Genomic DNA, 24,382 nt, shown 5'->3' with positions numbered 1-24,382 from the left:
GATTGACATGCAGTTCTAATTAAACATGAGGATCTATTTGATCCTCATCCCACTGCCTTGATTTTGTGGGGTTTTTTGTTTGTTTATTTGTTTTTCGAGACAGGGTTTCTTTGTGTAGCCCTGGCTGTCCTGGAACTCACTCTGTAGATCAGGCTGGCCTAGAACTCAGAAATCTGCCTGCCTCTTGCCTCCCAACCGCTGGGATTAAAGACTTGCGCCACCACTGCTCAACTTAACCACTGCCTTGATTACTCAAAGATTACTTTGATTTCTGTTGGAGTAGCTAAACAATGTTCTTGAATTTTTATGTATATTGATTCTTATAGTATGTATGCTATCAGCTCTGAACCTAAAATCATTTGTGTGTAGGGACATGCCTGTTGGGATTATCCTGATTACATTAACTGACAGGGAAGACCTAATAATGGGTGAAACAATTTGCTGAGCCAGGAATTCTAGACCGCGAGAAAGGGAACTGGGTAGCGGCATAAACTGTGGCCATCTGCTGATCCTCAATGTTACCTGCTCCTTTGACTGACTGTATATTGAACTCTTGTGAGGCAAATTAACCCATCCTTTAAAGCTATTGTGAAGGTATTTTATCACAGACAAAAAGACACTCTATATCCCTAAATAGGTACTTGAAATGACATGTAGACTTTTGCAGTCTTCATTAACTTAAACCAGCTCAGTTTTCAAGTTTGGTTTTACTTAAATCACATCAATTGTGACAAGAAATGTTATTTCACCTTTGCAGCTCGTTTGTTTTATATTCTGAAGATAAATAGGTTCACTAATGAAAGGCCTTTCAATCCATTGATCTTTATCAATATTCACAACTTTCAAATACATTTGAAAATGAACAAACTCATTTTTTTTCTTCAATTTTGTTTACTCTCCCCTTCTTCTCACTCAATACCTGTTTCCGTGTAGTTGGACAGGCCCATGTTTTCACTAATTGGGGTCTTTCTTCATTATCTCTAGTGATATTGTTTGGCTTTACTGAGAATAGTTTTCTCTGTTGTGGTTTATATTAATAAGAGTATGTAGGACTCTTTAGGGCTTGGGGTGCACATTAGTTTAACTTAAAGATGAGGCAGAACCCTGTACCATACAATCACCTTGCAGTACATTTCAGTCTTTCTTTTCAACAGAATGGTAGTCATGTATTTTACTAGCGTATACAAACTCTACAGATGTTGTCCTATGCCATTAAAACCGACAAAAGGATACTTTACAGGCTTTGGTCAGAGACCTAGTGATGAATTCTTTTAGCTTTAATAGTTGTACACTACCTATACGTCATTTGTATTTTCATGTTGCATACTTGGCTTGCCTCATACCATTTGATTTCCTATCTACTTTCCTTCCCATTGGAAAAGGCAGGCACATCAGGAAATCTGAAAGAGCAATTGATGATATAGAACCATCTAAGCAGCAAAGTGACAAGTGTCCGTATGACCAAATGGAAAAAAGAAGTGTTTCTTGGGAAGAATTCCACAAAGATTTTGAAAACATCTCCAATAAAGGTAGTTTTGCATTTCCAATTCCTTTACTGATGTAAATACACTAAGCATCACTTATGAAGATCATTAAGGAAAAGAATTAAATCACCCTAAAAGCTGAGGTTAACATTCCCAGAATGTCACAATGTAAGCTTCAGAGATCCAAAGGGTGCTTTTCCTCTGCTCTAAACCCGCAGCCCCAGGGTGGAAAAACATACACACCTAACACAGTGGGAATGAAAATGGTCTCTACAGCTTCATGGGAATAGCATTATTGGAGTTGTGGCTTGTTGGGAGTCACTGGGAGTGAACTCTGAGGTTTCAGACGAGGCCCAATGTCTCTCTTCTTGAAGTCTACTGATCCAGATGTAGACCTCTTGGCTTCTCTAGCACCATGTGTGCCTTGTCCTGCCATGTTTCCTGCCATGATGATAATTCAGCAAACCTCTGAATCTATAAGACAGCCCCAATTAAATGTTTTCTTTTATAAAGAGTTCCTGTGGTCATGGTGTCTTCACAACAGAAACCCCAAGACAGTATGACCTAGGCAGACTCCTTCACGACTGTCCAACAAAAAGATTGACAAGTTATAAGCCTAGAGGAGATTACAAAGGCATTATAATTAGTATATCTAAACTCAGGAACAAATGAAAAAAATTGAGAAAGATCAAATAAAATCTGGAATAAAACTCAGTTGTAGTAGTGCATACCAGAAACCCCAGCTGAGGCAGGAGCACCATAGGTCTGACCATAGCAATTATCTTTAAAAAAGTCAGAATTTCATGGTAGCCAGGGAAGTAGTATCCTGGTTAGTTTTTCTTGTCAGCTTGATACACTATAGTGCCACCTGGTAAGAGATCATCATAACTGAAGAACTGCCTAGATCTGTATTGCCTAAGGCCATGTTCATGAAAGACTGTCTTAATGATTGATGAAAGAGAGCGCAGACCACTGTAGGTGAAACTCTTTCTAGCCAGGTAGGCCTGGGCAGTATAAGAAAGCTATCTGAGCATGTGACCAATGGGCAAGACTGCTAGCAAGCAGTATCCTCCATGACTCCTCCTGCTGGATTTATTTGGCTGAGTTCATAATGCTGTATGGGCTAGCAAGCAGTCCTGCCTGCATGTTCTTGCCCTACCAGCTTCAGTGATGGGAAAGTGACCTGAATGTGTAGGACTGAGTAAGGTCCCTTGTCCTCTAAGTTGCTTTTGTTCAGAATGTTTTATCACAGCAACAGAGATCAACAGGAAGTCACTTTTCTTCAGCAGTTTAACTGTTAGTAGGTTGCCTATGCTTACTTACATGGGCAGCATTGACTGGATGGACTCTGGGTAAGAGAGAGGACATGAAGATGGGAGGGGCTCATGTTAGCAGGGTCCCAAGGGACTTGTGGGTGGATAGAATCAAGATTTTTGCATATATGTATGAAAATGAATAAAAATTAAAAAAAGAGAAAAAAAAAAAAAACAATAAAAGACAAGGCCAGAACATAAATAGTATACCAGCATTAATTTCTTAGTTCTAACACATGAATTCATGTTAACAAATACTGGAAAGGAGGAAGCGGTTCCATATAGCTTCTTCACCAAGTTACTATCCTTAAAAAAACCCCAAAACTGAATAATTGGTTTACCAACTGCACAAGTTAATCTGACTTTTTATGAGACATAATACTGAAATCTGCCATTAGACTCTGCTCTTCTGGTTTCTGCAAACAATTTTTTAATTGTATGGTGCTCTAATTTTCCATGACTTGTGTAGTCTGCCTAGTGAGATGGTTCAGTGGGTAAAAGTATGACCCACTCAACAATGTTAAGACTGATGGCCTGGAACCATCACAAAAGAAGAGAGAATGGACTCCACTAAGTTAATCTCTGATCTCTACTTTCATACTAAGGCAAGTATACCCCACGCCCCACACCATATAAACTAGTAACAAAACAAAAAGAAAAATGTGTTTTATATTTTCTGAAAGTCATACAACTTCCAGGCTAAAAAAGCCACGATGGCACTTTTTATTTTAAAAACATGTAACACCTGGGTCAAAAAAAAAAAAAGCAGGCAGCAGAGCCCTCTTTATGGTCTAACTTCTGGTAGCTCCAACAGTAGCCCTGAGTGCCAGGCAACAGGAAGGGCTAACAGGAAGTGCCAGAATGACAGTAAATGCCTAATTATTTTCCCAACTGTGCCTAGATGGCCTTGTACTAACAACTTGTCTTAGATTCCAGTGGAAACGTAAGAAACTTATTGTCATCAGTGAATGACATTAAGCATCAGGTCCTGAGTGGATTCTAGTACACTGATATTCTGACCACAGGGAGTAAAGTATGTAATGTCCTGGTAGCAAGCATACACAAATGAAAAGTATCCCAAGTACCCCAAATTGTTGTATTCTTGTTTGTTATGTTTGAAAGTCAGCACGATAAAGTGAACAGTGAAAAAAAGCTATTGTGAACTTAGAACATTCAGTCAGAGCTTACAACTTTCTAGTTTATTTCTAATAAACAACACTTGATGGTTGACTCACATTTTATTTACATTTGTCTACAGTATCATTTCCTTACGAAATGAACTAGTACAGCTCAATTAACCCAAATTAAATCATAATCATCTGAACTGTTTGTAAACTCCTATTAGCTAAATTTATAATCTTGCATTTGCCTAGTACAGCTCAAGTTTTAAATACAGAAAGCACAAAAACAAACCAAGGCTAACACGTCGGATCTAGAAGATCTGGGCAACTCAGAAAGTCGACTTTCGAGAAGTCTGAGGCACAATTACAAGAGAGTAAGAGTTCGTGTGCAACCTACAGTAAATGCAGCAAGGAAAATAAGACAAAAAACACAGGAAAGCTTGTAAAAATATTACCAAAATATTTCTACGTATGATATTTTGTTTTCATCTTTAGATCAGTTGAGAAAAAAAATTCACTTTAAAATAAAAACATTTTGTTTGATCTACTAAACATCTTAGAAGGCTTTACTTATTTAAACTGCAGCAGACAAATACTAAAGGAGAAACAGGAAAAATAATTCCCTCAAAAGGAGCCCCAGCACAACTATTGTCCCTTATATACTTACCTTGCTTTTGCTGCTGAAGAGACTGTTAAGAGAAACCTTTTAACTTTTAAACCAGAGAACAAAATGGATCTCAAGTGACCAGATTTTAATTTGAGAAATAAAATTCTGAAAGCAGTTTAAGCCACATGTTTTTTTTCAGGTGAGGAGAAAAATGATTTTGCTTAAATTGTGCAGAAATAAAAATTCTTCTGTTACTTAGATATCTACAATGTTGAAAATCAGACATCACAAGGCAAATGTTCACTTAAATTCATGTCTCTGTCAGCCTGTCACTGAGAAACAGGTTTCAAAAGCTTTCTTCAATTTGCTCATTAACTATGATTAAAATCCTTCATCGTTCAAGTACAGTATTTGGTAACTAGATTTAGAGGATATCCACATTTCTTAAACTTTGAGACAGACATTTTGAAATAAGATGTGGTTAACCTTTTCCTTTTGTAATTTCTACAATCCTCTTCATTAAGAGGTGTAAAGCTGGTAAGAGACAATGATTCTAAGGCACCCTCAGCTTGTTCCCAGTTGTCAGCTTTGCAATGTAGTTAACATCTGGTAAGAAATTACTGGCACATGTAAATAACGTAACCAGGTTGACTACTACTTCCATATGAACATGAATTGGCTATTCCAACGAGCTCATTAGCTTTGCCCATGTGTCTGAAGCCCAGGCAACTCTGTCTCTGTCAATAGAACATTCAGAAATGAAAAGGACAAGGAATTAAAGTGGGAAACAAAAGTACTCTGTTATTGCTAGGATGGTTTTAAACGAAGCAAATGGTTGTAAATGAACAGAGAGCATTTATCTGGGGAAACAGTATGGCTTAAAATGCAATTTACTTTCAGTTTCACAAATAAACACAGTTGTATTGTTTTGAAAAGCAATAAAGGCATGCACCTCTACTAGCAGATGTAGTACTTCTGACCAAATGAGACATCAACTTCCTAAAAAATAGGCTTCATGCACTGTACTCATGTTTTTTAAAGATGTAAATTTTAATACATTATTTCTTTTTTGAACTTGAACGGGAACCAGAATGGGTTGATCCGGAGGATGACCTGTGGTGCCTGTAAGACACAAGAGAGCAACACAATCTGTAAACAGCACTAGACCAAGTGTCTGTTTCTAAGACTGCAAACACCAGAAGAGCAGAGCAAACACTAGGTACTTTGATTCTTGCAGGAACAGTTAAAACCTAAGATAGCTTACACACTTTTTGGATGTAAGCCCAACATTGATGTGATTTGAACTCAAAACTCTCTACAATTTAAGAATATAGACTCATTTCAAATATAGCCACCTCTCAATTATTCAAGGTAATGAAGGGGAAGCCTTGAAAAAAGCTCATAATCACATACATGTATAAAGAAGACACAGAATCCTGGTAACGTGTGATAAAAATCAATGTTTGCTGTACCATAGAGAACACACCGGGTCTCTATGAAACACAGCAAGGCTTCTGAGTGCATGAGAAGGTACATTCAAAGCAATGAAGTTTTGGAAGTCTAGATCACATAAGGTGACCGTACAGTCAGTTAAAGTGCTAGAGTCATGCAGCCAATATGAGTAAGTCAGTATCAACCTGGGCAAAGTGGTGGTGTTCCGTAGGGGTTGGCCCTGGGCTCAGGGTTGTTTAATGTTTTCACCAATCACCTGGCTTATAGAATAGAGAACATGTACATTAAGTTTAGATGACAACAAACTGGGGAAGGGGGGAATAATATGTGGCTAAGATAGAAATTTGCTGTATTGGTAGAATGGCAACAGAATGAATTTAACTCAAGTACAGAGTGATCTTCAACTAAAGAAACAATGCTCAGAAGGAAGACTGGGTACAATTTTGAACTTCAAATGTGGAGGACATGTAATCCTGCGTAGGAATAACACTGACTCCAGCTTTTGAACCCAGTCATCACGACTCTAATGATCCTTCTTCTCTCACAAGCTAAGAGAATATGGAAAATTTGCCAAGATTACAAATGAAGCCACAAATCATTATTAAGACATTGAAAACCAAGAGAAAATTAGTGAAACCAAGTAATCAAGTCTGTTGCAGATAAGGCTGACACATGACAAGTGCACTCTAGATACAGGGACCCAGAGAAGGTCCTTTCAAAAGAGAAAAATGGATCTGGACTGCAAAATGAAAAAGTATTAGCTCCAAGAGCATGTGAAGGGCATGGAAGTCATGTGCTACAGAAAAGCACTTACACACAGGTAAGGGAGGACAGAGGCCCATGGCTTTGCAAGTTCATCCTGACCAGGCACCCAGGATCCATCCCTACCATCTCTAACATTTAGTTTTAAAAAAACAAACACATGTAAATTATTTCAACATATAGCTTTTGGGTTATGATCTTTAAAAACACAAAAATAACCGAGAGTTGGCTATAATATACATGAAAATAAAATTTGAACAATAACATGATCAGAGAATAGTCTGTCCTGTAACTTTTTCTAAGTTAATAAACAAGCTAATCAAAGTAATCTGAATTTTAAAGTTTAAAGATAAAAATTTAAAGAACAAAGGAGAAAGAAATCTAACCCTTTCCTACAGAGTCTACCTATGAAATACACGTAAGAACACCCATTCTTATTCTACAGAAACCCAAACCTTTCGGGTGACCGTGATCTCGTTCGTCTTTTTTTGCGAACAGCTGGTGAAGAAGGTCTAGAGCGACTCCTCTTCCTGTCTCTCTCAGGAGATGATGAAGAACTCGAGTAAGATCTTTTTCTTGGGGAAGAAGAGCCCCTGTGGGACCTGGAGCTGGATCTTCATTGATTGAGAGACAAAGCAGACGTTTCATTAAAGGCAGAAGTGAAGACTGTCCAGTTCCCAAAAGCAAACAGGATTGTGACTATGAGGACTTTACGAGGGAATACTTACTGCTTACTCAGAAGAAGACTTCTGGGTCAACCATGAACATGTTCTATTTATACACAATCATTTCATCTTTAAAACATTCTAAATATTTACCCTTGGTAATTAAAAAGTAGTTTACTGAATTAAGACAGAATGTTTTTATAACTGCTTATAGTGTTCCAATTTAAAGTATACAAACAGTGAAATCAAAAGGTAACTTCAATTCTGTGGTGACTTTATAGTCAGAAAACAGATCCTTCCATTTGTTGGGAAAATCCATTTTATATAAAGCTTGCTGAAAACAATGAACTTAATTTCTTACAGGTAAAGTGCTACAGACAACTGAGGGACATGGCCCAGAAAAAGAACACTAAATTGCAAAGTAGTCAATGAAAATGGCAACTCTAAAATGTGACTGGTGCTGAGAACTGTGCTATGAGGTATGAAGTGGTAACATTCACATGTTTTAGGAGGAAGTAAATGTGCCATTTAAAAAGCAAGTATCTCCATTTACATATTCTAGTTGAAGGAATTTAGCTCAAACTTCCCAAAAAATTCACCTTTGGGCTTAAAATAAAATGAGAAAGCCCAAAAGGAGAATTCTTTGGAAAGTTGTAAGCAATTAAATATTTGGGAAGGATATGAAGGCTGTGCTGTAAACCTCAGTTCTACAGTTCCCAGAGGGACCACACCAAGACTCCACAGTCTGAAGTGAGCACAGACAGTTAATGCACATAAGAAAGAAACCTTTGCTCTACTGGGCACTGGTCAGTGAGTGCACCATCACTCCTCTCCTCAGGGGGACTCAATGGCAGCTGCCCTCAAACGTTAGAATGGGCTCAAGTAAGTGAGCCTTTCTCCAGAAGAGTTGTTAGGAAACGTCAATTTGCATCCCACAAGTGGGGTTTTAGAGGATTTCGTACAAATGCTGTGTGCCTGTAGTAGACAACAACACAGTGACTAAACATAAAGGCAGCATACTGAGCAAGTACAGAAAAGGTTTTCAAGAAAGCAAAAACCTAGCATTCCTTTGTTTCTTTGTCAATCACTTTCCTTAGAAATGTTCATTGCATCCTACATGACTTAGTTTTAAGAAGAGTGTTTGTTACACAGGTGGTTTATAATATTCTTTAATGTCAGGGAGATGGAGTAAACACATAAAGCACTCATTAGAAACTGAGGAAAAATAGGCAAAGCTGTTGTAAATATTTGCCTGAAATACAAAGTCTGTTTTGAAGCTATTCGATGGACTGGTTGGTCTTCCTCTCAGCAATAACTTCTCATTTGTGTGTGAGATTTAAATTAACTATAAACAAACATAATCTTCATGTACTAGGTATCTGGTGGAGTAACTTGGCTTCACCTTACTACATGACACATCTTAGCTACATATGCAAACCCCATCCCCTTTAATCAACCATGGAAATGTCTTGGCACACTGTGTGCAGTGGAAACAGTTTTGTGGTGAGATTAAGCTGAGGCAGGTGCATTAGATTCCCAGTGCTACAATAGACTTGATAAATAGAAGCAGAGAAGCAGCGGAGCCATCTGAAGCCTGTGAGCACTCTCCTCTGCTGTACAGAGGTGCTACCTCATTCACCTTGATTTTGAACCACGGGATCTGGAATGTTCTCTGGAACCGGAGTGAGACCTGGACTGCGAGCTGGAAGAGCTTCTTGAACGGGACCTGGAACAACACGGAAGCATTTTTTTCCCATAGGACCACATTTTTGAGCTTTGTGATATGAACACTGAAAGAAAGACATATATTAAGAGTGCATTTTTCACATAAAAAAGTGTCTATGGAAGATATGCATTTTCTAAAGCATTAAAACAAAGCTTTTTACTGTAATAAAGACTAAGTTAAAAAAAAAAAAATCAGTGACCACTTTCTAAGCCTAATTAAACTACCAAAAGTGAAGTAACAAGAACCACAGTTCACTACAGACAATGTTACATTTACATTTAAATTCTCCAGTGTTCTCTTCATTTCATTTGAAAACCTACTTCCGGTGTCTAGTAGGCAGAAAACCCTAATTGCATCACATTTTGATGTCTAGTCTTCATTTGTAGAGAATTAAAGATTCAGCAACCTAGTGTTCTATATTAATTACATTACTAAGAGACCATAGAGCCAAGGGAAATAAATATAGCCCTCACTCTCTGAAAACCACAAATGACATCCCTGACACCATTTTTAGTCTGTTCCCACAGAGAAACTATCACACTTATCTCAGAATCAACTTTTTTGGGGTGGGGGTGGGGGGAAGACTAGGAATTGAGCCTAGAGCCCCATACATGCTTAACAAGACTCTAACACTGAAAATTACTCCTCAAAATTAGCACTTTTAGGCTTCACAGTACTAATTAAGTAGCTGGCAATATATTTTATTCTTAAATATCATTAAAAAGTTGGCCATTAATGAGTGTTAAGCCATATAAAAGCATTGTTTAGTTTTAATTATAATATCATATACATGTTTTCAACATCTGCATATCTTGGACTCTCTGGAAGCATGAGCATCATGGCTAGATTTATTCTCTATTCAGAAGACTGGCACCAAAATAAACTATTTCAAAAACTGTGTGTCATTTATGCTCAGAAAAATCTAAAAACCAAACTTTAACATATTGAAATAAATTCCCACTTTACTTAACAATACCTGAACATACACTACCTACTTAGATATACATTGCTTACACAGTGCTTTGAACTTAAGGTACCCTAGTCAAAGCCAAAAGGGTGGCACAGAACAGGCAACTTCTAAGGTTTAGAATTTCTAAAAATACAGGGCATTATTTGCAGGATACAAAGGTAAAGTGTTGCTAAGGTTGACTTCATAGAAATATTTAAAATAAAAAGCTTATTATTTAAGTTAAGTAGTAAAAAGTTAGATACTGACATTTTGACTGGTGTTACCCTTGGCCTGCACCCGTTTACCTGGACCTGGACCTTGAACTTGAGGGGGAGGATGAGCGTGATGAAGACCTTGAGTGAGACGATCGCGACTTTGAGCGGCTCCGCCTATTGCTTTTCTTTTTGTTACTATCTTCTTCTTCACTGGCATCAAGATTATATTTTGAAAGATCAGCATCATCTTCATCCTCGTCCTAATAAAATTTTAATTCCATTTAGACATTTATATATTAATACTCTCCACCCAAAAGGATAATTATTTATCCATACAAAAGGATCAACATTTTCAGATGGGTCTGTTACTAAATTTTAATACAAGCTTATTTTCAATTTGAGAGTTCATCCACTAAAATCACTTGATAGACAGTTCAGACAGATTCCTACAAGCTACCCCACTGATTCTCACAACATATATCAAACTGTCAGCAATTTTCAGTTCTGTCAGGAATCCTTGGTCTACCACTACCAGCCTTAGTTTAGAATACTGTTTTCTGTTCTTTGAATTACAATAACCATTTGCTTGGTTCTGTGTACCTAATGCCACAATGTGCTGACACTCATCACTCCGAGGAACAAGTGCCTGGCTCCTCCATGAGGATGTATGACAACAATGATCCAGGTGTCAAAAGCGTCTTGTACTTCAGAACAGTTCCAGTAACATAAAGGAGAGAGAATAGGACAGGGGACATTACCTCATCTAGCTTATATTTAGACAGATCTTCATCCTCATCCTCTTCTTCTCCCTCTGATTCTTTATCTTCTACTTCCTTTAATATAGACGCAGGACCAACTGCTTTCCCTCTGTATTTTTTCTTTTTACGTCCAAACTAGAGAAAAAAATTCAAAATATAACACAGGCTGAAAAAGCATAAAAATATTTTCAAAACCTACTTGGACCCCCGTGGAAAGGCAGATGTGGATATGTGAGGCTGTAATCCCTGCACTTGCATGTAGAGGTGGAGATCCCCCACTGGAGTTATGGGTTCAATGAGAAATATAACCCTACATCCTCTACAGATGCACACAAGGGCACGCACTGAACGCACACAGCCATGCACATACAGTTTTTCTGAACCGCAGGTATTTTTAACATTTCTCTAACTTAAAATTTACACATCTGAGAGCTTACCTCATCATATTCCCCATCAGATTCTTCTCTTTCTATATATTCAACATTCTCTCTTTCATTAAAACCACCTCCATATCCTTTAAAAAGAGAGTATAAATTGTTGTAACAACTCAACAAAATTATGCTCACTTTCCCCAGCTAACACAAAATGAAAATCTAATAAATGGTGGTCATTTACATAACTAATCACCTGTCTTTTATAAGTCAAAAACTATAATAGAAAACAAGTGAGATCTACTTAGTTGTAAAGCACAGCAGTACCTACAGATGTTTACAACCTAAAAATTTCCCATGACAAGTCGTTCATGAAATATATATGCAAAACATCTTTTTCTGCTATGAAAAAAATTTTTAGAGAAATTTCCACTATAACTCTCCCAGATGTGGGCTATGAATTAAGCACCACGGGTAAACTTGTATTGATCAGGTAACACAGACTGTGAAGGTTAAGATGAACAAAGTGCCAGGAAGCATAAAACTGAGAGGCACATCCTGATGTGGGCAATACTCACCACAAGACACACATCTCTTCAAGAAGCTAGGTCTTAGGAGACAACCTCAAATTCAGTTATAATATAATGAATCTGACAGGTACATGACAATGTAAGATAAGCAGTTGTATAGGTAGTTCAAAGAAATCTGATATTGCTACTTAAGACTTTGGCTTTAGAAGAAAATATACAGTAAACAAAGGAAAGAGGGTTCAAAGAAGGTCCTTGAAGAGTCCAAATACCCAGTGTACGATGGTATGCAGAATAATAATAGGGAGACAAAGAGCACTGAGAGGAAGGAGGAGACAAACAGGGCAGCACTTGCAGAAGGCAAAGCTGCCTCTGGGAGTTATGAGATGGAATCCAAGAGATGAAAAACAACACCTAGGACATTAGGTAATAAAGCTTGAACATCAAGAGTTATAAATAAATGAACAAACAAATGGGGGTAAAGAAAATTTGGAAGGACTTGATCCAAAAGATCTATCTACCATTAGGCCTCTGATCCCCCAAATCAAACAGGGACAGTGGTATGCACTTGAGAGAACAGGCAAACAGGGGAAGCAGTTTTACCTACTCAGGAGCCTTGCATGCTGAATATGTGCACTGTCTTTGACAATAATTGGGTTAATTGTTGGCAACGAAAAAACTATATTCTGCTGAGGTTCTCCACTGACATACAGACACAAGTTCATGATTACTTAAGTCAACAATTACCAAATATCATCCACATAATTTCTAGTTTTTGGGACCCACTCTCAAGCAAGCCCAACAGTTGGAACTTTCATAGTTATTTAACAATACAATGCTCTTATGAGATACTATACACTTGAGTCACAGGACATGGAGCAATCAAGCTGGTACTGATCTGAAAGCTTTATCCTTACTGGCTAATTTCATAGTGCTAGAAGGTTCTATGTACACTACCAAGGGAAAAAAGGTAATCAACAGTCTTCACTCAGCTGCAAACCCTGCCTTTCAAGAGAAGCCCACTGGTGCAACAGTACAACCATGTTATGGAAATAACCAAATTCTGATTAGATTTAAAGCTCTGTACAGAAACAGACTCAAGCATGGCACCATTAATAGGGCAAAAATATTCCATGGCAGGTAGGTCACAGGCCCTGGGGGAGCCTGATACAATGATACTGGTAAATGGACAGAGTTAAGGGACACACACACCTGTGTTCTTATCTTTATACCCATAGGCAAGTGCATCTCTTAACCATCACCAGAGAAGCTTCTTTTCCCAAGAGCTGGAGATTAATACAGAAGCCAACAGCCAAGTTATGTGCAATCAATATGTGGAGTGCTTAGCTCTGAATGGCACATCTACACCATACCCTTTCCTTTAAGGTTGGTGATCACCAAAAAAGCAGGGAAAGATTTTAAAAGCTGGGGGAGTGAGATATATGGTAGCTGGACCATAGTTAGCACATGAACTTACAGTGGCTATGACTATGTGTACAAAGACATTCTAACAAGAACAAGCAGCCAAAGTTCCAGCATAAACTGGGGAGGGTCTATAAAGTCCCATTCAAGCTAGGATATTCGTGGCAATCGAGGGCTATCAGGAGGCAATGTGAGCTTCATGCCATGAACGCTACCCATGCTTCAGTAGACAGATGGTTCTAAATCTACACACATACAGCCAGCACTAACTGTACTCAGTGGTTTAAAAAGAGAAGGGGGAGGGGAGATATTGATTGAGAACATGAGGTTGAGGAGGGAACATGTAGCAGGGTTAGGAGAAAAACTGAATGTGAGGGAATGTCTGTCTTATGAATTCGATCAAAACACACACGCACATATAAAATTCTTAAAACAATAAAAGAAAAATGCAAACAAAATTCCAACAACAAAAAAATTTTAGTTTATGCTTTGTAATTTGTAGCTATACGTTTCTCTAATATCTAAAATGTGGCTAAGATTAAGAATTAACTTTTAAGCTTTATAGGATGTCTTTAAAACGTCCTTTACTTTTCTGTCACACTAGGATATGTGCTATTGCTTTATCATTACATGTACCCACCAAGCAAAGGAGGCAGAAAAGCATTCATGGAAGCAACCCAGAACCCTAAATGCTAGTATAAGGCTACCTAACACTACTTCATAAATTGAAAACTATTACACAAATTTTTTTTAAGTGCTAAGGGAAGAAAATAGGGTGTGGTGGTACATGCTTATAATACCAGCACACAGGATGAGGCAGAAACTGAGAGGTAAAAGCTATCCTTGGTTATATATTGAGTCTGAGGCCATCTAGGGCTCATATAGAACGAACACACACACACACACACACACACACACACACACACACACACACAGTAGACAGATTCCCTTTTTCCCTATACTCTCTTGAGAAAGTAGTATAATTCTTCTTACCTGTTCTTTCTTCTAATTTAGCATACTTTGGAGTATTACACATGTTACACTCTGATCTTCTAGCCCAATTCACATTACTGCAACTACAATTATAAAACAAAACCAAAACACATTAAACCAGAAGGCCCCTAAACATTGAAAAAATATTATGGTGAAATAATTAGTACAAAGTAATGTTCATTAAGGAATAATGGAAATTAAATTAAAAAATCTATTCAATATAAATTATACTGAGAAGTGATATAATGCTTTAATCAAAGGTTACACCTCTTATCATCTCTGAATCTACCTTACAGAGTATGGTCTCATTTTCACAAATATGCTTGCTATTCTTAGTCCCCTCTAAGAAATCTTTTGCAGTTCACTAAATCCTGTGACTTAGTTTGCAAGACAACTTTCCCTGTACAGGTTCAAGGTCTGTCTACAGGACCAGGACTTAATGTAAGACGCTTTTCTGGTCTAGTGCTCTTTCATATATGTAGGATTTATTTACATAGCACAAAATGTGAAGATTGAGAAAAATAAATACAAAATGAAATCTGAACCTAAAAAAAAAGATACTGTATATATTTTTTTAAAAAGCTGTTATGTTGATGCTGGGAATTGAACTTGGGTCCTCTGGAAGAAGTAGACCATAGTATCTTCAATGTTCCCCACCCTTTTGGTTATTATCAGCTCATTAAACACTACCATAGCAATAACTGGTAACACCCTTAAAAGATACCACTTAAAATTTCCCTTTCATTATACTTAGACTAAGACCAATAAATGTTTGGATTAAAATGGTATAAGGAGCAAGAGTTCATCATGTTAATGAGTGGTGATTGGAACATTTGTTGAAGTAACAGACAGCGATCTGAAGCACATACGTTTTGCATTGCCAATCATTGGCACTAAATAAGCCCCGGCTCTTCTCTGCCAGTGTTTTTCCTATTTCTGTTCCCCCGGCTTTCATCATCTTGGCCTCAGTTGTCTTCTCTGCAAACAAACAACAAGAGTAAATCCCAGGAAATAAAGAAGTGACCTGCATGTACAGTATTAAGAGGATTGTCCGTTAGCACTCACCTCGACCACACCTGTTACAGCTGGTTCTCCTAGCAAAGTTTACATTTCCACACCTGAAAATAAAACGAGAAGCACTTAAAGTAGTAATTTCTAGACACTTATAAGAATGTTTACATTTTACCGTCCTCATTACACCCGGAACATAGAACATGCTTATCCCCATCATGCTAATATCAACATCAACGGGGAGAAACAAGAGCTGGGTAAAAATCTCAACCTTGTGCTTGCTTACAGCTAAGGAAACCACTTCAGGATCAAAACCTTGTTATCTTCAGACTAGCATGTATCATTAGTTACATAAAAGTCCTTTGTTCCAAAGTGCCATCAGACTCTTCTATAACAATTAGACAAGATACCAGAGAGATTAAAAAAAAAAGGAATTTTTTTTCAGTACAAGTAATAAATATGATGAGTTTTAAAAGAAGCATAAAATTCAAGCTGGGAGGCACAAGCCTCTAATCACAGAACCTGTGAGCCAGAGGCAGGCAGATCTCTGTGAGTTGCAGAACAACCCTGGCTACACAGAGAAACTGTCTAGACGGAAAAAAAAATAATAAAATAAAAAATAAAATCACAACATCCTAGGGATGGATCCACCAGGAAAGAACACGTACAGAAGGACTCCAGAGGATTGATAAAATGTTCTTTGAGAGGTAGAAAGTGGGATGATAACAAAAAGACTGGCTATATTAACTAAAAACATAAATAGTAAAGAAATCTGAGTAATTATAGTATTTATCAAATCTAAAACTGCAAGGAACAAGAAACAAAACTACAACCAACAGAAAAAGTGTAACCTTGTGACATTAAATATTTAAGCTTTTATACAGTTGCACGACTGTAGTATTTATCAGTTGAAGCACATTAGATACTCAAATTTAATGCTTAAGAAACGAAAAAGAAGCCACCACTCTATTTAAAAAAAAAAAAAATGAATGAGATAAACAAGTTAAAGACTAAACTGAATGACTCCGTACAACTTTAAGGTCGCGTTTCTGTTTAAAAAAATATGTTTCAAGTAACACTGAAAATATATTCTGAAAACTGTCTCCTTGATTTATATATTCAATACAAACAACATTTTGTTTCAGCCGAGTTTAGGCATACAGTAATCTGAAGGAAGAACTCTCACAAAGTAGTACATGGGTGTTTTCAGTAAGAACCCAGAGCGCATTTTCTACGAGTCACGTAGAAGGTAGAGGCCGGTGTCTTAATCGCTGAAGGGTTCCTAAGTGTCACAGAGCTCCCTGCAGTGTCAGCCCAAGAGGACCTCGGTTCTAGTCTGCTGACTTGGTGTGCTTTTAAGCCTGATAACATCAGTCAGATCCCAACCAAGTGAATATGAGTGACATCATTTCCTTGCTCTCCACACACGACCCACTTCGGTGTTCACTGTAATCGAGCAATGTATTTTCTAGCAAAGGTACTTCAAGCTCGACACTCTACAGTAGATAAAACTAACAGTAAACCCGGGCTTCCTTCAGCTTTGGCTCTGGCTTTCCAAGAACGCGAGCTGGTACAACACTTTAGAAAAAAAAAAAAAAAATAGGGACACCTATTCAGTATGATCTCCTTAGCCATAAGCGGAGCACACGGGCTTCCCGGCCACGTACGCGCCCAGGCCTCCTGCCTCTTCTCAGCAAGAGAGTGAGAAAAGCCAAGTCACCGGTGACGGTCAGCAGGCCCGAAGGCACGGCGGCCGCAGGGAGGGAGGGAGGGACGGCCAGCGGCCCCGGCAGGGCTCGGAGCAGGGTCACTGAGCCGAGGGCTCAGCTCCGCGCGGGGTCACGTGCGGGCCGCCCGCGACCGCTCAAGGCCGGCGGCGACCGCCCCGCCGTCCCCACAAAGGCCGCGGCCCCGTCGCCGTCCTCACGGGGACCTCCCCGCCACCCCCGGCCCCGCGCCAACCCGCCGCGCTCACTTCTTGTCAGGGCAGATCCAGTCCCCGTCACTGACTCGGAAATTCTTGGTCGACATCTTGGACGCCAGCAGCAGTGCCGCCCGCAGCGACGTCCCCACCGGAGCCGCGGGGCCTCGCGCCGGGCTGTCCGCGCGCCGCCGGACCCGCCCTCTCCTGGGGGCGGGGGAGAAGGCAGACCGCCCGACCGCAAGCCTGGAGCAGCGGTGCGGAGATGACGCCCGAGAGCCAGCAGCCCGTCCTGAGGCTCTGCCTCGATGCGGCCTTACCGCCTTCCTGAGCAGGCGCCGTGAGGACAGCCCGACCCGGCGGCCATCGCAGCAGCGCTCTCCGCAGGCTGAAGGACCCTAGAGAAAGGCATTTCCGTTTCCGGGGCGGGGCTAGGGTGCAGAGGCGGAAGTGACTCGGCGAGGCTCGAAAACCCACGGCCTTGCGCGTTGCCTAGGGTTCACTGGGGCGAGCGATAAGGTGGGCGGTTCGAGTCTTTGGAGAAGATTATTTTATTTTTATTTTTGGACAGAGTCTGAGGATTAGCCCAGGTTGTCTCAGACTTTATTGTTTCGTTCATACCACTTCGAACTTCTGTCAGTCTTCTGTAGCCCACGTCAAAACGCTAGGCTTTTTCCTGTGAGAACACAGGGGTCTCATTTTTGCTCCACTTGGCTTGTGTAGTCAGGCTGCTTAGTATTTGGCTGGAAAAGTCATATTAATAAAAGGGAGAGAACTATCCTTTTGGGCCTGTTGTTTTAAAACTTAGCTTTTAAAATATTTAATATGTGTAAGAGATAAGCCCTGTACACAGGGGAGCCATCCAAAGGTTTTAGAAATAGGACATTGTCAGTACTGATACAATTACTGGTATCTTCTGACCCCAAATCACTACCTTTCCCCAGATTTAACACTGGCCTTTGGGTTTATTCTCTTGCTTTATAAAAGATTTAGTTCATATACTGTATGCTTATTTTTTAAAGAGAGAAATAGGGACAGTTTGCAGTTACGGAGGTTGCTTTTAGTTCGGCATAATTTCTGGGTTTGCAGATAGTTGCATGTAACTCACATTTATTTCAGTTATACATATTCACAATTCTTTCTTGTGACAGTTAAGCCCCAAACCCCACACTTTGTCACAGAGTACATGCAAATATTCTTACAGTTAACCTCCAAACCCCATGTTTTGCCATCGTTGTTCAACACTCATGAACATTTGTGCACACGGGTTCTGGCATTTACATGGGCTTCTAGCATATAGCTTGTATCCAGGAGAAAAATTGTTAAACTGTTTTGGTTTTAATGTCTAACACCTTTGATAATTATATCCATTTCAATCTTCTCACACGAAAGCTGTTGGTTGTATTTTATTTTGATAGTTGTCCACACCTTGCCAGTTACTTTGTATTGTATAATCACTAATTTTTCCCCACGGATTTTTATCTTGGGTAATATGGAATTTTTATTTTCTTTTAGCAAGCAATCCTTGGGTTGGCATCACAAGCTCAGTCTTGCGTGTGAGTACTGGTTCTATATCAGTTGACTCCTCTGAGTATTTGTTGTGCTTTGAACCGATTGTTTTTATGTGTGTGGGTGTTTTGTCTACATATATGTCTGTGTACCACATGCATGCTGTGTACTCTCAGAGGCCAGGGGGAAGGTGTGGATTCACTGGAACTAGAGTTATAGATGGTTGTGAATCAGCATGTGGGTGCTGGGAATCGAACTCTGGACCTCTGGAAAATCAGTCAGTGTTCTTAATCACTGAGCCAACTCTCCAGTCCCTGCTATCTTGCTTGAGTTTGTCCTATACATAAACACTTGGATTCTTTTGGTATCTTAGAAGTAATTTTACCTGTAGCTCATTACACAAATCATTTCCATCCTGCTTTGCTGAGTTGATACTTGAGCACAGAACTTGTGTAGGTTCATACTAGATTTAGAGGACACACCTCTCCATCCATCTTTTTTTCTTAGATTCCTCTCACGTACTCTGTCTTGCAGTGTTCCTTTTCTTTTCTTTTCTTTTCATTTCTTTCTTTCTTTCTTTCTTTCTTTCTTTCTTTCTTTCTTTCTTTTTTCTTTTGGTTTTTTGAGACAGAGTTTCTCTGTGTAGCCCTGGCTGTCCTAGAACTCACTCTGTAAAACAGACTGGCCTCGAACTCAGAAATCCGACTGCCTCTGCCTCCCAAGTGCTGGGATTAAAGGCGTGCGCCGCCGCCGCCGCCACCACCACCACCTGGCTCAGTGTTCCCTTTTCTTGCCTTTTTTGTGAGAAATACAAGGTTTCCCTTGGATTTTTAGCAGCTTATCATAGCTGTAGCATTTGACTAGGGCCCTAACACAAGGTGAAGTGGTGAGGGAAAAGAGAAAGGTGTGGGATGTTTTTTTCTTCACACTTGTAAGACTACAGAAACTTCCTCTCCTTGTTATATGAAAGTATAGTTTCTCCTATACTTTCACTCTGGGTGGGAAGAGAGCTGTGAAATTAAGTATTTCCTTATGAACTGGTAGCTCGCAGATGTGCATTTCCCCAGTTCATATGGCTGGAAAAAATTCTGTTTTTTTTTTTAAAGTAATTCAATTATTATTGTTTGTGCTGTTACTACAGATTTACTAGCTAGCTGCCTGGCCAGCTACAAAAGAAAATAGCAAAACAAAATGAAACAACCATCAACAAACCCATACTACTAAGGTTTGGTTCTCTGTGGTAGTTTGCCCACAGATGAGATAAGGGTGTGTTTTATCTAAGTTTTCCATATGGTTAATGGAGAGAGAGACAAACAGTAGTGAACCTGTCCTGTCCTCTGTTGCTGCAAGTCAGGAAGGTGCAAATTAAAACCAGAATGTGTAAAACTACCACCTATCCATCAGAATGAACAAAGAGGGTTAGAGGGTGGCCAGAGTCCTTATTGATTGCAGGCATACCTGATTGTCCTCAGCTGCACCTGGGTTGATTTATACTATTTTAGTTTCATCATGGTGTGAACATGGTACCCAAGGTGTTTCAAAGTTTGAATTGTGAACTTTTCATAATCTAATGATATTGGTATACTTGAGATTCTGGATAGTAACAGTGAGCTATCATGAAGGACCTATATTCTATAGTGTACAGTGTCACAAAGCTATTACACCCAGGTATATTCAATTCATTTTCAGCTTACCATAAGTTTGTCTTATGGAATTTTTAATCCAGTGAACTTTATGTAACCCCAGAGCAAGTCAAATAGCATTTTTTTTTTTTAATTTGGAAAATACTTGTCAGACCCCACTAAATCTGAACAAATGGATGCATACACTATAACCCTGAAACTTCTTAGGGTTTTTCCTAATCCCTGCAAATGGTTCTATTGAAGATATGTATACAGAGTTCATAACTTCGTTACTCATGTCATCCCCAGTTGTAAGTTTCCAGACATTGTCAATGGTAGCCAAAGCAAACAATAATCACACAGTCATTTAGTAAAATGTAACATGCAACAGTTAAGAATGACATTGAAGCTGCATTGAACACCATGAATGTCACCCACATTAAACTGAGAAATCCAGACACAAAATGGAAAAGTCTGTATCATTCTATTTATGTTCAGTTTAATAACTTCAGAATTAGTCTTGTATAGTGGTTATCAATTAGACTGGGGATTGTGCCCAGAGCTAGTAAATTGGCATGCAGTTATTGTAATAAAGGAGTGATTGCAATTAAAACTTCTGGGAGAATCAAGTCAATAGAAAAGTCCTCTACAGTGAGTCTGAGATAGAATAAGCACAACTTAAAAGTATGTCTGCCAATAACCTGAACAGGTGTGTTCAAAGGCCATAGATGGCTTTTCAGGGAGTGACATTCCTAGGGTAAAGTGATTCTCCTTCTGTTAGCATGAAAGAAAAATACAACTACCCATTTTTTTATTCTAATCCTTTGATTGGTAATTTTGTCCCATATCCTTGGTACACTTAACCTATCATGGTGAAACATCTTGGTCTCTGAGAGGTTAATTAGCTATTGTGGACATATTAAGTTTTTTGAACTTACATGTTTTTTTTTAAAGTCTTTAGCTGTTCTGTTATGACTTTCTCTACTGGCTAAGAACCAACATCAGCATATATGCTTTAAATGCCCCCACTAAAGCCAAACCACAACAGGCAAAAGAGGAGTCTAAAAGGGTTCTAGGAAGAGGATCTCATGGAATGTTGGACAAGAGCACACATTTCAGGTCTGGAAAGGGGACGTAGAAAAGCTCTTGTGTTTCAGTAGTACACTTTATCTCTTAAGACCAACTGCCTGCATCTTTAGTTTACAAGACAGTCAGTCAGAGGCTGTAATATCATGCTTGGACCTGAGCAAGCAGGCTCTTAGCCTGGCATGGCCCAGCTGTGCTTAGGGAAACTTTTTTTTTTTTTTTTTTTTTTTTTGTAGAGATCATAGTCTCTTGTATCTTGGGCTGCTCCAAACCTGTTCCCTGTGGGTCCTATTCCATAGAAACCTTGGGCTGTTTTATTGTCCTGTGTTAGTAGTGATGAGACACTCGGGTTTTGAGGTTCTCAGGATGTTCTCTTGCTGTTGTGTATGTCCCATAAGATCTCTGGGGCTGTCTTAATGTGAGATGAGCTAGGGTTGCATTTCCATGCCAGGCTCTGGAGGGAGGCATTCCCACTGACCAGGATTTTTAAAAACGGGATCATACAAGTTTGGATCACTGAAATGGTGCTGACAACTGATTAAAAAGTGATTTGTGATTGCCCAGGATAGGTTCAGAGTTCTGGCCTTCCCACTATACACTGCTGAACTTTGGAGAAATCACATTTGTGAACTTGTGTGTGGATGCTCCCCTTTCCCCAGAGAGGTACAGATATTTATAGGCTCTTTTTGTTTGCCTCTGCCTCCATTGTTTGTGCCTTCCAGGGTTCCAGATGGTGTGGCAGGAAGCAGTTGTAGTTACTCTTCCTGTGGCAGTAAAAAACCAGCTTTTCCTTTTCAGCCATGTCTTTTCTTGCTTTTAATTAACACATCATCACCCTGCTCTCCTGGTACTTGAAAGTCTTGTTCAGATGATTAGCATTGCTGACTCTAATAAGAGAGGGCTTCATGACTTACCTGGGGTCCTACACCTGTCCTTACTGCTGGTAGCTATGGGGGTAATCAGGCTCCCAGTTGGCATTTCAGTGTTCAAATTCCGGAGTTGCCATGAGTAAGGCCCAGAGGTATTAGAAGAAGCTGTGGATGGAAGATGGGCTGCCTTGCAAATGCTATACATTCTATAAATACTACCATATGCCATATAATGCTACAATTATTTATGTTTTTTTTGTGCAAAATAATATAGCACGATGTAAGATAACCCAGCATGTTTTCTGGGTAACACTTGTGTTTGGGTCCTCTTCCTCAAATACACTGATGCTGTTTTGAGGGTCATTGGAAAGTGGCTCACAGACTGCACAGTAGATATTGTGGGATAGGAGTACTGACTCAATAGGCACTGAACAGATGGCATTAGATAACCAAAGAGACAAACCATTTCCGCTGCTTTACTAAAAAAGGCTGCAGAATATGACTCTGTGAATAACAGTGTCACCACCTTCTCCTTGCAGTGACATCTATGAAATTAACTAGGAATGGTGTTTGTGACAAAAAAAAAATCAAACAGGTTCCTTCTGGGAACAGGGAAAATTTTCATGTGCACTAACTGGACAATAAGTAACCATGTAGCACATTTTTCTTACCCCATATATTTATCAATAAATTGCTATACCTCAGATGGGCCCATAACTTGTAATTACTTTTATAATCAAATTGTTGTTAGAGAGATCCTCCCTAGTCATCTCCAAATGTTTTGAATATCTGCATAGCATTACTGGGTAAGGTACTTCTGATAATAAGTCTACACTGTCCCTTCTGCAGGCCCCAGTGCAATATCTTAGCTGTAACTTTATATTCCCCAAGGTTCTAGATGCCCTGGTCTGTTTCTGTGTACACCTGTGACCCAGTTGGTTATGTCATCTCTTCAGGTCCATGATGACTGCTAGGAGGTCCCATGTGGGAGAATAACAAAGAAAGAGGTAGCTTGTTGTATTCGTGGGTTTTTTCTTTTTTCTTCTTGTTTCTCTCTTTCTTTCTTTCTTTTTCACTCTTTCTTTTTCTCTGGATAGCAATTTGGCACAAAATTAGCAGCACAAACAGCCTGTTTATAATCTTCCAGCGTCTGTTGCTGAGAAGGCTGAAAAGGACTTAGTTGGATTTTCTGCTCAATGTCTCACCATGCAATATCAAGGTATAGATTTGTAGTTATGATCCCAGCTGAAGCTTGGATTCTTCTGAACTATTCTGGCTACTGGTTTTTAGAGCTCAGTCTCTGAGTATTGAGGTCATCATTTTCTTTGCAGATATTGGCCAGGGCTTTCTCACAGCTCCTAGAGACAGACCTCAGACGTGCGTCCTGTGAACATGGAGCTTATTGCTCCGAAGCCAACAGGAGAGCTTCTCCCAATCCTGCTGCTGCTGCTGTTACAGCTGCTTACAACAGCTATTGTTGTGGCTAGAGTCTTATATTCCATGTGACACCATAGGAGAAATGATTCCACCACTTTTGCTATATGCTAATAAAAGGAGGAACATCCCATCATACTCTCAAACCCTGTCTATATTCAGGGAGAGGTTATAGTCCAGTTCACTGAGATCTTAGGAGCCATTTTTAGGTCTTGCCAACCATGGCTCTTGAATGGGTAACTGCGCCAGCACATGAAATCCTTCTTTAACTGATTGTCCACTATTTTTAGAACAGCCACTAGTTTATTAGTGTGTTTAGGAAATATGAATTTCCAGTATGAATCTGTATGTTTCACAGACTCATGTTTCACAGACTTCAAAGCTACATCATTGAGCATATTTTGTCACACAGTTTACCTTACAATTTAAAATAAATGTATTGTAAAAAAAATGACTAAATTGTGTGTGTTTGGTATAATTTATAATTGACATTTCAGAAAGTGGATAGGATGCGTGCACACACAGACTTCATAACTCTTCAACTTGACTGCTCTTTTTCATTTTG

At 39.3% G+C, this 24,382-nt stretch overlaps 1 protein-coding gene and 1 long non-coding RNA gene across 3 annotated transcripts; one reads left to right on the top strand and one right to left on the bottom strand.

Annotated features, from left to right (window-relative positions):
- Positions 1–4,020: 4,020 nt before the first annotated feature.
- On the bottom strand, positions 4,021–17,719 carry Zranb2 (zinc finger RANBP2-type containing 2). Of its 2 annotated transcripts, XM_034499836.2 has the most exons (11): positions 17,352–17,513; positions 15,431–15,483; positions 15,235–15,343; positions 14,366–14,448; positions 11,490–11,566; positions 11,053–11,187; positions 10,385–10,554; positions 9,044–9,130; positions 7,195–7,353; positions 6,163–6,237; positions 4,021–5,647 (listed from the first exon to the last, which is right to left on the bottom strand). In XM_034499836.2, exons 1-10 carry the CDS (start codon positions 17,405–17,407, stop codon positions 6,204–6,206), a joined length of 963 nt encoding a protein of 320 aa, XP_034355727.1. In that variant the 5' UTR covers positions 17,408–17,513; the 3' UTR covers positions 4,021–5,647; positions 6,163–6,203. The 2 variants fall into 2 exon arrangements, with proteins under 2 accessions (XP_034355727.1, XP_034355726.1); XM_034499835.2 differs by lacking the exon at positions 6,163–6,237 and having other exon boundaries at positions 17,352–17,719.
- On the top strand, positions 17,717–23,851 carry LOC143442166 (uncharacterized). Its single transcript, XR_013110187.1, has 3 exons — positions 17,717–17,816; positions 18,813–18,853; positions 23,715–23,851. It is a non-coding gene; the product is annotated as an uncharacterized LOC143442166 (long non-coding RNA).
- The last annotated feature ends 531 nt before the right edge of the window (positions 23,852–24,382 follow it).

This window comes from Arvicanthis niloticus, chromosome 4 (assembly GCF_011762505.2).
Source record: "Arvicanthis niloticus isolate mArvNil1 chromosome 4, mArvNil1.pat.X, whole genome shotgun sequence".
Lineage (NCBI taxonomy): Eukaryota > Metazoa > Chordata > Mammalia > Rodentia > Muridae > Arvicanthis > Arvicanthis niloticus.
The sequence above is the reverse complement of the archived record's forward strand: the minus strand, read 5'-3'. Positions and strand labels throughout refer to the sequence as shown.